This window comes from Geotrypetes seraphini, chromosome 1, assembly GCF_902459505.1.
Source record: "Geotrypetes seraphini chromosome 1, aGeoSer1.1, whole genome shotgun sequence".
Classification (NCBI taxonomy): Eukaryota; Metazoa; Chordata; class Amphibia; order Gymnophiona; family Dermophiidae; genus Geotrypetes; species Geotrypetes seraphini.
The window spans coordinates 163,643,595-163,662,338 of NC_047084.1; the positions used below are offsets into that span (position 1 = coordinate 163,643,595).

Below are 18,744 nucleotides of genomic sequence, written 5' to 3' on the forward strand. Positions count from 1 at the left end.
CAAGCCGCCATCCAATTGGAGATGGTACGCTTAGAAATAGGATGGCCCAACTTGTTTGGATCGAAGGAAACAAAAAGTTGAGGAGCAGTTCTGTGTGGTTTGGTGCGTTCCAAGTAGAAGGCCAAAGCACGTTTACAGTCCAGAGTATGAAGAGCTGATTCTCCAGGGTGAGAATGAGGCTTTGGAAAAAACACTGGAAGTACGATGGATTAGTTGAAATTAAATTTTGAGACCACTTTAGGTAGGAATTTCGGATGAGTATGAAGAACCACTTTGTCATGATGGAACATTGTGAATGGTGGGTCAGTAACTAAAGCTTGCAGCTCATTAACATGTCCAGCAGAAGTGAGGGCAATGAGAAACAAAACTTTCCAAGTGAGATACGTCAGATGAGCCTTATCAATTGGTTCAAATGGAGGCTTCATGAGCTGAGTAAGGACAGCATTGAGGTCCCAAACCACAGGAGGTGGTTTGAGAGGAGGTTTGACATTGAAAAGTCCTTTCATGAATCTGGAAACCACCGGATGAGCAGAGAGGGGTTTCCCTTCAATAGGCTGAAGGAAAGCCGCAATTGCACTGAGATTGACTCATATAGATGTAGACTTGAGGCCAGAATTGGATAAGTGCAAAAGATAGTCCAAAACAGAAGATAAGGAGGAATGCTGAGGCTCCTTATGATGAGAAAAACACCATGTAGAAAATCTAGTCCATTTTTGGTCATAGCATTGTCTAGTTGTAAGCTTTCTAGAAGCTTCTAAAACGTCTCTTACAGATTGAGAAAACTGAAGAGGGGTTACATTGAAAGGTACCAGGCTGTCAGGTGTAGAGACTGAGGCTGGGATGAAGCAGAGATCCTTGACTCTGTGTAAGCAGAGAAGGAAAAACTGGTAGAAGGTATGGCTCCCTGTGCTGAGTTGAAGTAGAAGGGAGTACCAGGGTTGTCTGGGCCACCGAGGAGCGATTAGAATCATGGTGGTATGATCGTTCTTCAATTTGACCAGAGTCTTGAGAATAAGAGGGAATGGAGGAAATGCATAGAGGAAAAGATTCGTCCATTCCAGAAGAAAAGCATCTGCCTTGAGGCGGTGAGGAGAGTATATCCTGGAGCAGAACTGAGGCAATTTGAAGTTGTGGGGAGCTGCAAAGAAGTCTATCTGTGGTGTTCCCCACTGTGAAAAAATGTGGCGAAGAGACGAGGAATGGAGAGTCCATTCGTGAGGTTGGAGTAGACGACTCAAGTTGTCCACCAAGCAATTCTTTGCCCCTTGAATGTAGACAGCTTTGAGGAAGGTGTTGTGCAGATTGCTCAGTCTCAAACTTCCAGAGCTTCTTGACAAAGGCAGGCAGACCCTGTCCCTCCTTGTTTGTTGACATAATACATGGCGACTTGGCTGTCTGTCCGAACAAGGACTACTGTGTCGTGAAGCAGATGTTGAAAAGCATGGAGAGCTTTGAGGATCGCTCTGAGTTCCAAGTGATTGATAAGACACTGACGATCCGTACTGGTCCAGAGGCCTTGAGTACGGAGACCATCGAGATGCACGCCCCAAATGTAGGTCGAACAGTCTGTCGTGAGGACCTTCTGATGAGGGGCGTTTGAAAAAGCAAGCCTCTGGAAAGATTGGAAGAGAGCATCCACCAATGGAGAAACTTCTTCAAGGAAGGAGTGACTGAAATGTGTTGAGAAGGAGGGTCGCAAACTTGCATCCATTGAGATGCCAGGGTCCACTGAGGAATTCTGAGGTGAAGTCTGGCAAAAGGAGTCACGTGTACTGTGGAGGCCATGTGACCCAGAAGTACCATCATGTGTCTTGCTGAGATAGACGAGCGGGAAGACACTGTGTGACAGAGTTGAAGAAGAGCTTCCAGACATTGTTGTGGAAGGAATTCTCTGAGTTGGACAGTGTCCAGAACAGCTCCAATGAATTGTAGATTCTGAGAGGGCTGAAGTTGAGATTTGGGAAAGTTGATTTTGAATCCCAAACTTTGTAGGAACCAGGTAGTCCATTGGGACGCTACAATAACCCCTTGAGATGTGGAATCTTTGATGAGCCAGTTGTCGAGGTAGGGAAATACCTGAAGACCATGATTCCTTAGAGCTGCTGCTATCACTACTAGGCACTTGGTGAAAACTCTGGGAGACGAGGTCAGGCCGAAGGGTAGTACTCTGTATTGTTAGTGCAGATTCCCCACCCGAAATCTGAGGTATTGACGGGAGGCCGGATGAATGGGGATGAGTGTAGGCCTCCTTGAGATCCAGAGATCATAACCAGTCGTTCTGCTCGAGAAGGGGATAAAGGGATGCCAGGGACAACATTCAAAACTTTTCTTTGACTAGGAATTTGTTGAGAGCCCTGAGATCCAGAATGGGTCGGAGATCGCCCGTCTTCTTCGGTACAAGGAAGTAACGGGAGTAAAACCCCCTGTTCTGCTGTTCCAAGGGAACTGGTTCGATGGCATGGAGAGAAAGCAGAGCTTGAGCTTCCTGAAGAAGGGCGGTCTGGAATGGATTGGAAGGATACTCTCTTGGAGGAAGCTCTGGTGGAACCTGCGTGAAATGAAGAGATTATCCTTCTCTGATGATGGTAAGCACCCAGAGGTCGGATGTAATTATTGTCCATCGGTTGTAAAAAAGATGGAGATGACCTCCTATAGGGGGAAAAGGAGACAGAGACAGAACGGTGGTGGTTATGCTCTGTTGTAAACAGTCAAAAAGGCTGAGAAGCCTTAGGTGCAGCAGAAGGTTGGGGTTTCTGTTGCTTCTGAGGCTGTTGTTTTTTCAGAGGAGGGCGAGTATAAGGAGCCGGCTTTGGAGAAAAACGCCTTTGATAGATAACAGCAGGGAGTGCAGGCTTGGCAGGATCTGGCTTTGGTTTAGGTCTGACTATAGAAGCAAATGATTTTTCATGGTCAGATAATTTCTTGGTGGCTGCCTCGATGGATTCATCAAAGAGGTCGTTGCCCTCACAAGGAATGTTAGCTAAGCGGTCTTGAAGGTTAGAGTCCACGTCAATGGTACAAAGCCAGGCAAGACGATGCATAGCTACAGAGCAAGCAGCGCGCTCGGGCAGACAACTCGAAGGCATCATAAGATGATTGGAGGAGATGCAGACGTAATTGAGAGAAAGAAGCAATGACTTCTTGAAACTCAAAATGCATTTGGTTATCCAAATAAGCCAAAAACTTTGGTAGAAGAGAAAGAAGAAATTCAAAGTAAGTGATGAAATAAAAATTATATTTGAGGACTTTAGAGGACATCATAGCATTCTGGTAAATGCGACGGCCAAATTTGTCCATAGTTTTCCCCTCCCTTCCAGGAGGAACTGTGGCATAGACCTTGGAAGGTTGGGATCTCTTCAAGGAGGATTCAACAAGCAGGGATTGATGAGATAACTGTGAGTTGTCAAACCCTTTGCGATGCATAGTTTTATACCTAGAGTCCAATTTTCCTGGAACAGCTGGTATGGAAAAAGGTGTTTCCATGCATCGAGCAAAAGTCTGATTCAAAAGCTTATGAAGTGGAAGCTTAAGACACTCTGCCGTAGGTTGAGGAAGATGCATGACTTCTAGATATCCTTAGAATACTTGGAGCCAGTATCCAATTGAACATCCAAGTCTACAGCCATCTGTCACAGGAAAGACAAGAAAGATAGCTGCTCTGCCAATGCTTTACCTTGAGAAGGACTTGAGGACGTCGAGGCAGCTTGTGTTGAAGAAGCTTTGGCATGGAAAAAGGCATCAAAGGAACCTGGTGACTTGGTCGAAGCAATCGAGACCGGATCATCCTCGAGGTCTGGCATCGGAGACCTCGAACGTGGAGTCGGTGGTCTGGTCAAGGTTGGAGTAGATCGAGGCTTCGAGGAAGATAGTCTGTCCTGAGAAGAAGAACAATGCCTGGAAGGATGCCTCGATGAAGGCCTCGAATGTCGGTGAGAAATGTGTCTGGAACCAGATCTCGAGGATCAAGGAGATTTCGCCTCGGAGACATAGGCAGCCGATGCCGATGTATGAATAGGGCTAGAGGCTGTAGATCGAAACTCCAGAGGCTTGGTGGAGGAACATTGATGCACTCTCAAAGACTCTGCTCCTTGTTTAGTGTGAGGATTCTCATCGAGGCACTCGCAAAGAATCTGCTCCTTGCTTTTCGTGCTTGGATGCCAGACCAGACACTCGCAGTGACTCTGCTCCCTGCAAAGAGTGTGTAAGTTCAGACTGGGGCAAAGGAAGCGGCTCGACCTCGCGGGAGTCTGCTGAATGCCCAGGCTGGATAAGATGAAGAAGTTTAGGTCCCATGTTGGTACGGAACTAAATAAACTGCTTCTCTAACATGGTCTGGAAAGAAGCCGGCAAGGATGGATCCGCGTCTGAAACCGGACCACCTCCTTTGGCTGGAGGTTCCTTCGAGGTAGTGCGAGTGTGTTTCGACTTAGGAGTCTTGGACACTTTAATCACAATCGGTGGAACCGACTGCTGAGCTATCTGACCTGAGGAAACAGGGGAAGATACAGCAGATGACGTCGAAGCAAGAGCAGCTGCAAACGACGAAGGTCTGATGAGGCTCGAGGTGGAAGCAGTAGGTGCAGGAGCCTCGATGGAAGTCGAGGCTGAAGACGCTTTCGACGTCGAGGGATCAGTAGGAGACTCCATCTCAAAAAGCTTGTCCACCAGAATGCAACAACGCTTGAAAGCACGAGGCTGAAGTATTTGGCAAGGCAGTCACGACCAAGGATGATGTTTCGGCCAAAGGCACTTGAGGCAGCGTCCGTGAGGGTCCGTGAAAGAGATCGCGCGCTGACATTTGCTATACCTCTTAAATCCTGTAGCAGGCTGAGACATAGATGGAAAAATAGCCACCACAAAGTCGAAGCTCTCGGGCTGCGGCCGAGCGGCCTGTCCCGGAAAACAAACGGAAGAAGAAAAAAAAAATTTTATTTTATTTTTTAACTAAAATAAAAGAAATAAAATAAAACAGCGATTCGTGAAGAAAAACAAACAAACCGCGGTTGAGAGAAGGCACAAAGTGAACGAAGTTAAACGCAGAGAGTCAAAGACGGACTTCTCGGCTCCGCGGAAAACTGAGAACTGAGGAGACGCGCCCTGTGCTAGGCAGGAAGGCACTCGCGCATGCGCGGTGCGGGCGACTCGAAACTTCGAGTTTCTTCAAGCAAGTCTGCTTGTGAGGCATCCGCATCTGGGCTCCGTAGATGACGTCACCCATATGTGAGAATACCTGCCTGCTTGTCCTGGGATAACTAATTTTTCAATGTCTTACATTCATAATATGATTTCCTCAAGCCTTACTCATTACTCTTTAATTCATTGTACTCTTTAATTCATTGTACGTAAAGTTTCTCTTTATTGTATTTACATTTTCTTTTATTGTATTCACAGTTTCTTTTATTGTAAACCGCCTAGAAGTCGCAAGATAGCTGGCGGTATATAAAAATAAAGTTATTATTATTATTATTATTACTCTTTTGGGATCTTGCCTGGTACTAATGATCTGAATTGGCCACTATTGAAAACAGGATGCTGGAATTGATGGACCTTTGGCAATGCTGTATGTACTTAACAAATACCTAAAGATCTTCTTTAAACAGCACTCTTGCTCCAAAGTAGGTTCCATTTTCATTAGGAACATTTCTTCAGAGAAAGGGAAATGAATACATAAGAAGGTTCAATGCACATAAGGAAACTTTTCTTTAGCGAAAAGCTAATGAATTCACAGAACTGCTTTCTAGCAGGGATAGTGTGAGAAATATCTGGAATTCAAGAAAGCATGTGATAAACATGGATGGTCCTTTACAGTGGAAATCCAATAGAGAAAGTCAAAATAAATTATGGTCTCTATCAGGGCTTAATTTCTGCAGGAACAGTATGACTTCTTTTCAGACTACAGAGCAGCAAGGGTGCTCTGTTCTAGCCTCTCCCTTCGAGGCAATCTGCAGGGAAAAGGAGTGTATTAGCTTGGAGCAAATCAGAGAACATTCATTCTACTCCTTGATCCAACCCTTCTCTTAATGCTCCAGCCCCTCATACATTTGCCGTTTCTCTCTACTTCATGGTTTTCACTTTTCTTTCTTTTTTTTCTACAAATTAAGACGTAGTCTCTGTTATTACAGTAGTAGGGAAAATGGGTAGGTTGTGATTAGTTTCTGCTCTATGACTTGTCCAAGGTTTGTAGCAAAGCCAAATTATAATGCAAACTCTAAGGTCCAGGAATTTTTTAAACCTCATATTCAATTACAATAACCCTGGCATATTTTTCTAATCAATTACAAACATATGCCTATGTAAAAAGCATTTATTTGTGTCCGACAGAAGCTCTGATAATAATGTTCCATATGCAGACTGATGTTTTCTAATTATATCTCAGTTCAGTATTTAGCTCCCTAAATGCCAAACTCATATCTTGTGTTTTGAAAAAATCTTTTATAGTATCTAAAAATAAAACAGTTTTTTGATTTTAAGTATTATAGAGTGCTACTTTTCTGTAATTCTAGTAACTGTGTCCTAAGAAACATGATACAGATCAAAGCCTGTATTTGCAACATTCACTGTTTAATATTTAGACCAGTGTTTCTCAACCTTTTCAAGCCAAGTACCCCCCCCCCCTAAGCCTAACAAATACCAACCAAGTACCCCTGCCCACCCCAGACTCCACCCCATAATAATAGTATTAATTGTAATGCCATTTCTTCTATTTATTTTTATAAACAACCAATTTCAACTAAGGTCTTGATTTCTTATAAACTTCTTCTATTTATTTTTAATATACAAACAATACTGTATGACCTTATTGACAATGCATAATGGTAACCACAAAAACCTTATTAACAATACAGAATGGTAACCACAAAATTAAACTACATATCAAAAACAGTTATGTTTCACTCCCATAAAGTAAACTGTCTGGCCTCTTGTCAGCTGGTGTGTTCTTACTGATCATAGTGACTAGTCAGATTCCTTTTTTACATTTTCCAAGAGAAATAAAAGATAACTTGGTCGGTCACTATGGGCAAATTCTCTATGACTGTAGGTCCACGTTTGTTACAGTTTTAATGGGAGACCTGTTTGTTTGGATGAAATAAGCATTTCTTTTAGCACAAAATAATCCATTGAAACTCCTTATTTTATTTTATTTTTTTTTAAAGGGGGATGCTAATTAAACTTTTCATACAACATTAGATACATAAAAACTACTTGTATTGATTAGTCAGTATGGGCAAGTTCTCTCACACATCCCTTCCCCCTTCCAGTGGTCTGACATTTCCCCTCCCTTCCTCCTTTCTGGCCCCCCTCCAAGTCCAATATTTCTCCCTCTTTCATCCTCCAGATTATGTGAAGCATTTTTCACCAATGCCCATCGGACCCATGCCCATTCCTATCACCCCTTTCCAGCACCATTCCACATCTCTCCCTCCATCACTATGTCCAATATTCCCCCAACTTGCATCCCCTTCAATCTGTTCCTCTGTTCCCTCTCCGCCACCATATCCATCTCAATAAACAATTAATCTGTAGAATTTCTTGTCAAATTATCCACCTATGCCATGTTCCCTTACACAAAATGTTCTTAAACCACAGCAGAACCAGGTTTGATTTCCACTGTGGTTCTTTGTGACTTTGGGCAAGGTACTTAACCCTCCATTGCCCCAGATATAAAACTTAGATTGAAAATTCACTAACGACAGAGGAAGTACCTGTATGTAATATAAATATCCACCTTATAATATACTACTAGGGAGATTTATATGATAATCTGTGAGGATTAATAATAATAAATTTCAATGCTCAGAGCTCTAATTAAATTTAAAAAATATTCAATACTAGTGTTTAAGTCCGTTACATTAACGAGTGCTAGAGTAGATGTCTGTCTGTCTGGGTTTTTTTTTTTCTTTGTCTCTCTCTCCTTGGACGCTGTCTGTCTGTCATTCTTTCTGTCTGTGTCTCTCCCTGCTATTTTTCTTTCTGTCTCTGTCTCCCTGGCCCCCTGCCTGGATTTCTCTGTTGCACCATGCAGGCCTGTCTCTCCATGGCCCCTTCCTATGTCCATAATGTCCCATCCTATGTCCTTAGTGCCCCCAGTGTCGCCTTCCTATGTCCTTAGTGTCCTCAGTGCCTCCTATGTCCTTAGTGCCCTCAGTGCCTCCTTCCTATGTCCTTAGTGCCCCTTCCTATATTCTTAGTGCCCTCAGTGCCTTTTATATCCTTATTGTCCTTTCCTATGTCCTTAGTGCCCCAGTGCCTCCTTCCCATGTCCTTAGTGCCCCCAGTGCCTCCGTCCTGTGTCCATAGTACCCCCAGTGTCTCCTTCCCATGTCCTTAGTGCCCCCAGTGCATCTGTCCTGTGTCCTTAGTGCCCTCAGTGCCCCTTCCTATGTCCTTGGTGCCCCCAGTGCCTCCTTCCTATGTCCTCCTCACTGCTTTCCAGACTTTGACCCACCCCCACCCCCAAAGCCAGACTGTCTGCCTGCCTGCCTCCCATCTCCCCGTGCAGTAGAACCATTGAGCAGCATCTTTCAATTTCTACCTCCCCCCATTCCCCCTGTACAGTAGAAGCCGGCATTTTTCTTTCCCTCCCATCCACCCTGTGCAGTAGAACCGGTAAGCAGCACCCCCGCCACTACTGCCCCATGCAGCCGACCCCATTGACCCTCCCAACCACCCCTCCCATCGCGAGACGATCTACAAACCTCCCAGCACCAGCAGCGTCCCCAGCACTTTAAACACGCTGCTTTGCGGCCTTCTACTGCCGATTTCCTCTGCCGCGTCCCTGATGACATCATCAGAGACAGAGACACGGCAGAGGAAATCGGCAGTAGAAGGCCGCAAAGCAGCGTGTTTAAAGTGCTGAGGATGCTGCTGGTGCTGGGAGGTTTGTAGATCGTCTCGTGATGGGAGTGGCGGATGGGAGGGTCAGTGGGGTCGGCTGCATGGCGGCGGTAGTGGCGGGGGGAGATGGAAACATGTGGAGGCTTGTGGTCGTTTTGCAGTGGGAGGGGCGGATGGGAGGCTCAACGGGGGTTTGGGTGCGGTGCGGGGGGGTCGACGATGACGAACTGCCTTCCTTCCTTACAGTGAGTGAAAGGGGGGTGGGGTCAAAGCGCGCATGCGCACTCTTGCCGGCCACGGACATACGGATCACGGAACATGCAGGTAAGAGTGCGTATGCGCGCTTAGGGTTTTATTATAGTAGATATAATTGTAAAGTGCTCAGACCCATAATCAAATACACATTGTCCCCTCATGAGGAAGAGTTACCGAAACTCGAGTCGGGGAGTCATCAGCTTTAATATGGCTAACGTCTTCTACTAGCACTTTCCTGAGCACGGGCAATTTATTGGATCTATGGTTGTTTGCTAGAACTACCATCAACCGCTCGATATACCAGGTAAGTGATTACAGCGTTTCTCACTATTCAATATGTTTTAAATATAGAGAGTGGTTTGGAACTGTAAAGAGCAATGATGGTCCCACAACAACCATAGTCTGCCGTTATCACAGATGTATTTGGTTATGGGTCTAAGCACTTTACAATTATATATTGAATATTTTTGAAATTTAATTAGAGCTGTGAGCATTGAAGTTTATTATATGTCAAGATATGTTCTCTGTATCAGCGCCGCAACTTTGGAACTCTTTACCCTTACAGTTAAGAGAAGTAAATAATTTAAGCGACTTTAAAAATAATTTAAAATGTTTTTTTATTCAAGGATGCCTTTAATGTTTAATGTCTAACTTCTGAATTACTTATGAGCTCCTCTTACATGTAAATATCTTTTACATTACTTATAAACTTATTAGTCTACTATATATTTGTTAAGTAAATTTCTCAATTTTATTATTTTATAATTTTATAATATTTCATATGTTATTTCCTATTTAGTATCATGTTGTTTTTTATTTACTGTATAAATTGTTAATTTTATATTATTTCATGTTATTTACTATTTTAGTATCATGTTTACTCATACATTGTAATTCGCTTAGAAATAATTTTAATTAAGCGATTAATCAAATATAAATAAAACTTGAAACTTGAAATATGCAAACCACTTCAGCTGCAATGTAACACAAAGCTCTGTTTCTAGTAGTACTAAGTCAATTATTATCGAACCCCAAATGGTCACAAAACATCATGTCCCCCTTACTTGTCTGAACTGCACTCATTCTTCCTTCAGTCCTCAGCCCCCAGCAGCACTCCCGCAATGGATGGCGCAAGCAGCAACCCACACGCTGCACATGGCTGACCCAGAAGCCTTCTCTCTAACATCAACACTGACGTCGGAGAGGCTTCTGGGTCAGCCACTTACGTGCAGGGCTTGAATCAGTGTTGACATCAGAGAGAAGGCTTCTGGGTCAGCCACATATGAGCAGTGCCTGAATCGCTGCATGTGCTGCCCACCGCAAGGACTGCTGCCAAAGGCTGAAGGAGCGAGTGCGGCTCCAAGAAGGCTGTTGTAGGAGCAGTGGGGTGGGGAAGGGGCGGGCAGGAATGTGATACTCTAGGTGGCAGCAGCAACGGCGGATGGACAGGTGGAAATTGGTGGGAATTGGCGGCCAGGCCGTATACCCTCAACAGGCTGTCCCCACAAACCCCCTAGGGTATATGTACTGTGGGTTGAGAAACACTGATTTAAACTTCAATATACAGTATATATATTTTTTGTACCCCATTACCAACTCGGGAACTGGTAATCACTAAGGCTGTGTTTGCTTTGATTTGTTCGCATTGCATTTCTCAAAAAAAAACAAACAGATAATACTTTTATAGCCTGATGGAACAGAAGCAACAGCCATAATTTTTTAAAAAGCCATTGAAATGTACTCTAAATACCTTGTTCACACTGCTTGTATTTTATTTAAAACTCACATTTCCTACAAGTTTTATTAAATACTTACCTGTGACAGGATTTATGGAAAATGCCCTATCTTCATCTCCACTAAAGATTTCATATTCTATATTATCTGAATTTGGGTTAGTGTAATCAGCTTTTACTCTTATAACTGGGGTGCCTGCAAAGACAGGGAAAGAAAGTTATTGTGCTACATAAATTCTAAAAGAAATGAGATGAGCAACTGCAAATTTCTCTATAATGTGCTTACAGGAAAGAAAATCCAATTCAAATGTGGAGCCTATCTGAGCTGTCCAGAGGTTTAAAAAAAAAAAAAGAAATTGTAATAGCTACTTTGTTACACTTTTGCTTATTCATACCTGCACATTACAAATATGCCCTATAACAAAGCCTACTTAGTCTGTCTACTTAGTCTGTCCAGTTGATATCAATCTCCTGTCAATTCCATCCCTTCGGATTTATTCACAGGTTGAAATTCTGTCACTATTTTTATACCTTGAGCCTCTCTAAGAAGGGGCTAGTTTATAAAATATTTCTGCAAATAAAGCACTTACCATAACAAGTGTTATCCAGGGACAGCAGGCAGATATTCTTAACTGATGGGTGACGGCACCGACGGAGCCCCGGTACGGACAATTTTAGAGTGATTGCACTCTAAGAACTTAGAAAGTTCTAGTCAGTCCGCACCGCGCATGCGCGAGTGCCTTCCCTCCCGACGGAGGCATGCGGTCCCCAGTTAAGATAAGCCAGCTAAGAAGCCAATCCGGGGAGGTGGGAGGATCATAAGAATATCTGCCTGCTGTCCCTGGATAACACCTGATACGGTAAGTAACTGTGCTTTATCCCAGGACAAGCAAGCAGCATATTCTTAACTGATGGGTGACCTCCAAGCTAACAAGAGAGATGGAGGGAAGGTTAGCCATTAGGAAAATAAATTTTGTAAAACAGATTGGCCGAAATGTCCATCCTGTCTGGAGAATGCATCCAGACAGTAATGAGAAGTGAGGACCAAGTAGCAGCCTTGCAGATTTCCTCAATAGGCGTGGATCTGAGGAAAGCTACAGACGCTGCCAAAGCTCTAACCTTATGGGCCGTGACAGAACCTTCCAGTGCCAGTCCAGTCTGAGCGTAACAGAACGAAATGCAGGCAGCAAGCCAGTTGGAAAGCGTTCGTTTAGAAACAGGATGACCCAGCCTATTAGGATCAAAAGAGAGAAAAAGCTGGGGAGACGATTTGTGAGGTTTGGTGCGCTCCAAATAGTAAGCCAAAGCACGCTTACAGTCCAAAGTATGCAAAGCCTGTTCTCCGGGATGAGAATGAGGTTTAATAATAATAATAATAATTTTATTTCTTATATACCGCCAAAGCCATAGTAGTTCGAGGCGATTTACAATGAAGAAGGGCTGGACAATCAGCGAAAATGGTATAAAGGTACAATCAGAGAAAATGTGTACCAGGGAAGAAAATGGTACAAACAGAGAAAGTAGGAACAATCAGCGAACAGTGGTACAATCGGCGAAAAAAATGGTACAGTCAGCTACAAAAGGTACAATTAGGGCAAGATGGTACAAGGAAGAAGGTCAAGACAATCTGCGTATAGGGGTATTAGGGTGTGAATAGGGTGAATAGATTAGTTTTTAGTAGTTTCCTGAAGTCTAAGTAGGATGAAGTGCGAGAGATGATGTGGGCCAGCCAGTTGTTGAGCTGACCTGCTTGGAAGAACAAAGGCAAAACAATGGACTGGTTAAGATGAAAGTCAGAGACAACTTTAGGCAAGAACTTTGGATGAGTACGAAGAACCACCTTGTCGTGATGAAAAACAGTGAAAGGTGGGTCAGCCACTAGGGCATGTAACTCACTGACCCTCCTGGCAGAGGTGAGAGCAAGTGAGAAATTTGAGATGAGCTGTGGCCAGTGGTTCAAATGAGGCTTCATTAAAGAAGAAAGGACAACATTAAGATCCCAGATGACATGAGGAGGCTTAAGAGGTGGTTTCACATTGAAAAGACCCCGCATGAATCTGGAAACCAAAGGATGAGCAGTGAGAGGTTTTCCATGGACTGGCTCATGAAAAGCAGTAATTGCACTGAGGTGGACTCTGATAGAAGTAGACTTGAGACCGGAGTCAGACAAAGAGAGTAAATAGTCCAACACTTGTTCTATTGCCAGCGAAGTTGGATTATGATGATGAAGAAGACACCAGGAAGAGAACCGAGTCCACTTCTGTTGATAACATTGGAGAGTGGCCGGCTTCCTGGATGCATCCAGAATATGACGAACAGGCTGAGAGAGAGATGTTTGAGCGGAACTCAGCCCGAGAGAAACCAAACTGTCAGGTGTAGAGATGGCAGGTTGGGATGTAGAAGGGATTAATGCTGAGTAAGTAGAGTAGGAAACACTGGTAGAAGTATGAGCTCTCTGGAACTGAGCTGAAGAAGTAGGGAGAACCAATGTTGCCTGGGCCACCGTGGAGCAATGAGAATCATGGTGGCTTTCTCTCTCTTGAGTTTGAATAGAGTCCTCAACATGAGAGGTAGAAGAGGAAAGGCATAAAGAAACCGATTTGTCCAATTGAGGAGAAACGCATCTGCTGCCAGACGATGAGGGGAGTAGAGTCTGGAACAAAATTGGGGCAGCTGATGGTTGTGAGGAGCCGCAAAGAGGTCCACCTGAGGAGTGCCCCATTGAGCAAAGATGGACTGAAGAGTGACAGGATCGAGGGTCCATTTGTGAGGTTGAAGAATTCTGCTGAGGTTGTCTGCCAATGAATTCTGTTCGCCTTGAATATAGACAACCTTCAGGAACAGACTGCGAGCTGTCGCCCAAGACCAAATCTGTTGAGCCTCCTGAAATAACAGAAGAGAGCCCGTCCCACCTTGCTTGTTGATGTAGTACATGGCGACTTGGTTGTCTGTGCACAGAAGAAGAACCTGGGGACAGAGAAGATGCTGAAACGCCTTGAGAGCATAAAACATCGCCCTGAGTTCCAGGAAATTGATGTGATGTTGACGTTCTTGGACCATCCAAAGACTGAGTTTGGAGATGGTTCATGTGTGCTCCCCAGGCATACAGGGAAACATCCATGGTGATGATCATGTGATGAGGAGGCAGATGGAACAGAAAACCTCTGAAAAGATTGGATGAGTTCAACCACCATTGCAGAGACTGCCAAAGAGACGATGTCACAGATATGTGTCGTGAACAAGGATCTATCGCTTGGAACCATTGAGTGGCAAGGGTACGCAGGTGGAGACGTGCGAGGGGGGTTACATGAACTGTCGAGGCCATGTGGCCCAAGAGAACCATCATCTGTCTGGCAGAAATGGTGCATTGAAGGATCATAAGAACATAAGAACTGCCATCTCCGGATCAGACCCATGGTCCATCGAGTCCGGCGATCCGCACACGCGGAGGCCCAGTCAGGTATACACCTGATGTAGTTTTAGTCACCCATATCCCTCTATGCCTCTCATAAGGAGATGTGCATCTAATTTGCCTTTGAATCCCAGCACAGTGGATTCTTTAATAACCTCCTTTGGGAGAGCATTCCAGGCGTCTACCACTCGCTGCGTAAAACAGAACTTCCTGACATTTGTCCTGGACTTGTCCCCCCTTAGCTTCAAACCATGTCCTCTTGTCCGTGTCGCGTTGGACAATGTAAATAATTTATTTTCCTGCTCTATTTTATCGATGCCTTTCAGCATTTTGAACGTCTCGATCATGTCCCCTCGCAGCCTTCTCTTCTCAAGGGAGAACAGTCCCAGTTTCTTGAGTCGTTCCTCATATTCCAAGTTCTCCATACCTCTTATTAACTTCGTTGCTCGTCTCTGCACCCTCTCCAACAGTTTTATATCCTTCTTTAGGTTGGGAGACCAATTTTGGACACAGTATTCCAAGTGTGGTCTGACCATTGCTCTATAAAGCGGTATTATGACTTTCTCCGATCTACTCGTGATTCCTTTCTTTATCATGCCTAACATTCTGTTTGCTTTCTTTGCCGCTGCCGCGCATTGTGCCGACGGCTTCAGAGTCCTATCTATCAGTACACCCAGGTCCTTTTCTTGTTCGCTCTTACCCAGAGTTGCGCCTGACATTCTATACTCGTATTCCTTATTCTTACTACCTAAATGCATTACTTTGCATTTCTCCACGTTGAACTTCATCTGCCATTGATCTGCCCATTTCTCTAACTGATACAAGTTGCTCTGGAGTTCCTCGCTATCCTCCTGCGATCTGATTGCCCGGCATAGCTTTGTGTCGTCTGCAAACTTAATGATCTCACTGGATATTCCGTCTTCCAGGTCATTGATATAAATATTAAATAGGATCGGCCCAAGTACTGAGCCCTGGGGCACACCACTAGTCACTTTCTCCCAGTCTGAGAACTTTCCATTTATGCCCACTCTCTGCTTTCTGTTTTCCAACCATTTGCCTATCCACCTTTGTATATCTCCCTCTATTCCATGGCTTTGTAGTTTCCTGAGAAGCCTTTCATGTGGAACTTTGTCGAATGCTTTTTGGAAGTCCAAATATATTATGTCCACCGGCATTCCACTATCAATTTGCTTGTTCACGGTCTCGAAAAATTGAAGTAAATTCGTTAAACATGATTTCCCTTTCCTGAACCCATGTTGACTGGGTTTCATCAAGTTGTGTGTATCTAGGTGCCGGACTATGCTATCCTTGATCAGTGCTTCAACCATCTTTCCAGGGACAGACGTAAGACTCACAGGTCTGTAGTTGCCCGGTTCCCCTCTCGATCCTTTTTTGAAAATTGGCGTGACATTCGCTATCTTCCAGTCCTCTGGTATCTGTCCAGTTCTGATTGTCAGATTGGCAAGTTTCTGCAATAGCTCTCCGATTTCAACCTTCAATTCCTTTAAAACTCTCGGGTGAATTCCATCCGGTCCAGGGGATTTGTCACTTTTAAGTTTGTCAATCTGGTAGTATATCTGGTCCAACTCCACTTCAACTGTGGTGAGGCTGTCTTCTATTACTCCACTAAACACTTTCACTGCTTCTGGTATTTTAGCGGTATCCTCCTCCGTAAAGACGGATGCAAAGAAGGAATTTAGTTTGTCAGCAATTTGTTTATCTTCCTTGATGTACCCTTTTCTTCCCTGGTCGTCCAGGGGTCCCACCGCCTCTTTTGCGGGTTTTTTCCCTTTCACGTATCTAAAGAAGGGTTTGAAGTTTTTGGCTTCTTGCGCTATTTTTTCCTCATAGTCCTTTTTGGCATCCCTCACCGCCTTGTGACATTTCTTTTGATCATCTTTATGTATTTTCCATGCTTCGGTTGTTTTCATGTGTTTCCATTTTTTGAAAGAGTCCTTCTTTTCTTTTATGGCTACCCTCACCTGTCCGGTAAGCCATGCCGGTTCTCCCTTACCTTTTGTTCTCCCCTCTTTGGAGATCCTTGGAATGTGGAGATTTTGTGCTTCTGTGATAGTATTTTTCAGTAGGGACCATGCCTGGTCTACCGTTTCAAGTTTGTCCACCTTTTTCTTGAGTCGTTGTTTCACCATGGCTCTCATGCAATCGTATTTGCCCTTTCTAAAGTTAAAGGTTTTGGTTAAGGTTTTGGCACGTTTTCTATTCCCGATGTCAAGCTTAAAGTTGATCACATTGTGATCGCTCGTCCCCAGCGGTACCGTAACTTCTACTTCTTTTGTCGGTCCCGTGAGGCCATTTAGTACCAAGTCCAGGGTGGCGTTGTCTCTTGTCGGCTCCTTTACCAATTGTTCCAGGAAGCAATCCCCTAGCACCTCCAGGAACTTGGCCTCCTTGCCGCAGTTGGAGGTTCCTAGTTTCCAGTCTATCCTCGGGAAATTGAAGTCTCCCAATATTATTACATTGCCCGTTTTGCTTTCTTGTTTGATTTCCTCTATCATTTCTGAGTCAGTTTCCTCCGCCTGTCCTGGGGGACCGATAGTAAAGGCCAATTTTCGTGTCTGCGCTGTTTTGGCCAGGAATCTTGACCCAGAGGGACTCTAGCTTCTCTTTTGTTTCCGTCGTAGCCACTTCAACAGATTCTATTCCTTCCTGAACATATAGGGCAATACCTCCACCTTTCTGCCCTACTCGATCTCTTCTATATAGTTTGTATCCCTGCAGTACGGTGTCCCATTTGTTTTCTTCATTCCACCATGTTTCTGTTATGCCAATGATATCCATGTTCTCATGTCTTGCTATCGTCTCTAGTTCTCCCATTTTGTTTCCTAGACTTCTAGCATTTGTATACATGCATTTAAGTTCCCTTCGTGTTACCTTTTTGGACTTTTTACTCTTGGCTGCCCTTACAGTTTCATTTACGGTATCCTTGATGACAGAGCTGTAGAAGGGTCTGAAGACAGTTGGATGGAAGAAACGCTCTCATGAGATTGGTGTCCAGGATCGCTCCAATGAATTGAAGTTGTTGAGTGGGAATGAGATGCGACTTCGGGTAATTGATCTCGAAACCCAGAAGATGAAGAAAAGAGATGGTCTGGGTTGTGGCTTGAACCACTAGCTGAGATGAGGGAGCTTTGATCAACCAGTCGTCCAGGTAAGGAAAAACCTGGAGACTGTGAGATCTCAGAAAGGCAGCCACCACTAAGGGGCATTTGGTGAATACCCTGGGAGACGAGGCTAGGCCGAAGGGTAGTACCTTGTATTGATAATGACTGTGATGGATTAGAAATCTGAGGTACCGCCTGGAATTCAGATGGATAGGAATGCGAGTGTATGCCTCTTTGAGATCCAGAGAGCATAGCCAGTCGCCCTGATTGAGAAGAGGATAAACTGTGGCTAGGGAGAGCATTCTGAACTTCTCCTTGACCAAACACTTGTTGAGGTCCCTGAGATCCAAGATGGGTCTGAAATCTCCGGTCTTTTTGGGAACCAGAAAGTACCGGGAGTAAAAGCCCTGCCCCCTCTGATCTAGAGGAACTTCCTCTATAGCATTCAGAAGAAGGGATTGAACCTCCTGTAACAGTAGGGAGGATTGAGATGTGTTTAAAGCAGACTCTTTTGGAGGATTGTCTGGTGGAAGAGTCTGAAAACTGAGAGAGTAACCGTGGCGAATGATGGATAGAACCCACTGGTCTGAAGTGATGAGCTCCCAACGGTTGAGGAAAATCTGAAGACGTCCCCCTATGGGCTGAGGCAGAGGAGATGAAGGGGGGAAGACTGGCTATGTCCTGGAGAAGCATTAGGCGGAGCAGCTGGCTTCACAGGCTGCTGTTGTTGACGAACGTGCTGCTGTTGTCATTGACGTGGCCTCCGAGGTTGGTTATGAGGAGGTTGGAGAGGACGAGCACTATAACGTCTTTGATATGAAGACTGTTGTCGAAAAGGGCGAGTAAGTGGAGGTTTCTTTTTGTTCTTTAATAAAGTATCCCACCTGGTCTCATGAGCCGATAATTTTTCTAGAGATTCTCCAAATAATTCATCACCCAGGCAAGGTGCATTTGCTAGGCGGTCCTGGTGGTTGACATCCAGTTCTGAGATCCGAAGCAAAGCTAAACGCCGCATGGCGACAGCCATGGCAGTAGCCCTAGTAGTCAATTCGAAGGTGTCATAGATAGAGCGGACCAGAAACTTCCGTTGGAACAAATTGGAAGTATATTGCTGAAACAAAGGTATTTTACGTTCAGGTAGATACTTTTGAAGTGTAGAAACCTGCTGAATCAAATGCTTCAGGTAGAAAGAAAAGTGAAAGGCATAATTACCTGAACGATTGGCCAGCATAGCATTCTGATACAAACGCTTGCCAAATCAATCCATGGCCTTACCCTCTCTGCCAGGAGGGACAGAGGTGTACACATTAGCGCCTGCAGCTTTCTTCAGAGTAGACTCTACTAGCAGGGACTCATGAGGGAGCTGAGGCTTGTCAAACCCTGGTAT

At 44.5% G+C, this 18,744-nt stretch overlaps 1 protein-coding gene across 3 annotated transcripts in view; it reads right to left on the reverse strand.

Annotated features, from left to right (window-relative positions):
• Positions 1-18,744, reverse strand: part of DCHS2 (dachsous cadherin-related 2) — a 203,801-nt gene that overhangs the window by 41,875 nt on the left and 143,182 nt on the right. For all 3 annotated transcript variants that reach the window (XR_004539141.1, XM_033941022.1, XM_033941032.1), the window contains exon 14: positions 10,906-11,019. Coding sequence is in view for 2 of the 3 variants with exons in the window: in XM_033941022.1 (XP_033796913.1) it covers positions 10,906-11,019 (114 nt within the window). In the remaining variant the exon portion in view is untranslated. The remainder of the gene's footprint in view (positions 1-10,905; positions 11,020-18,744) is intronic.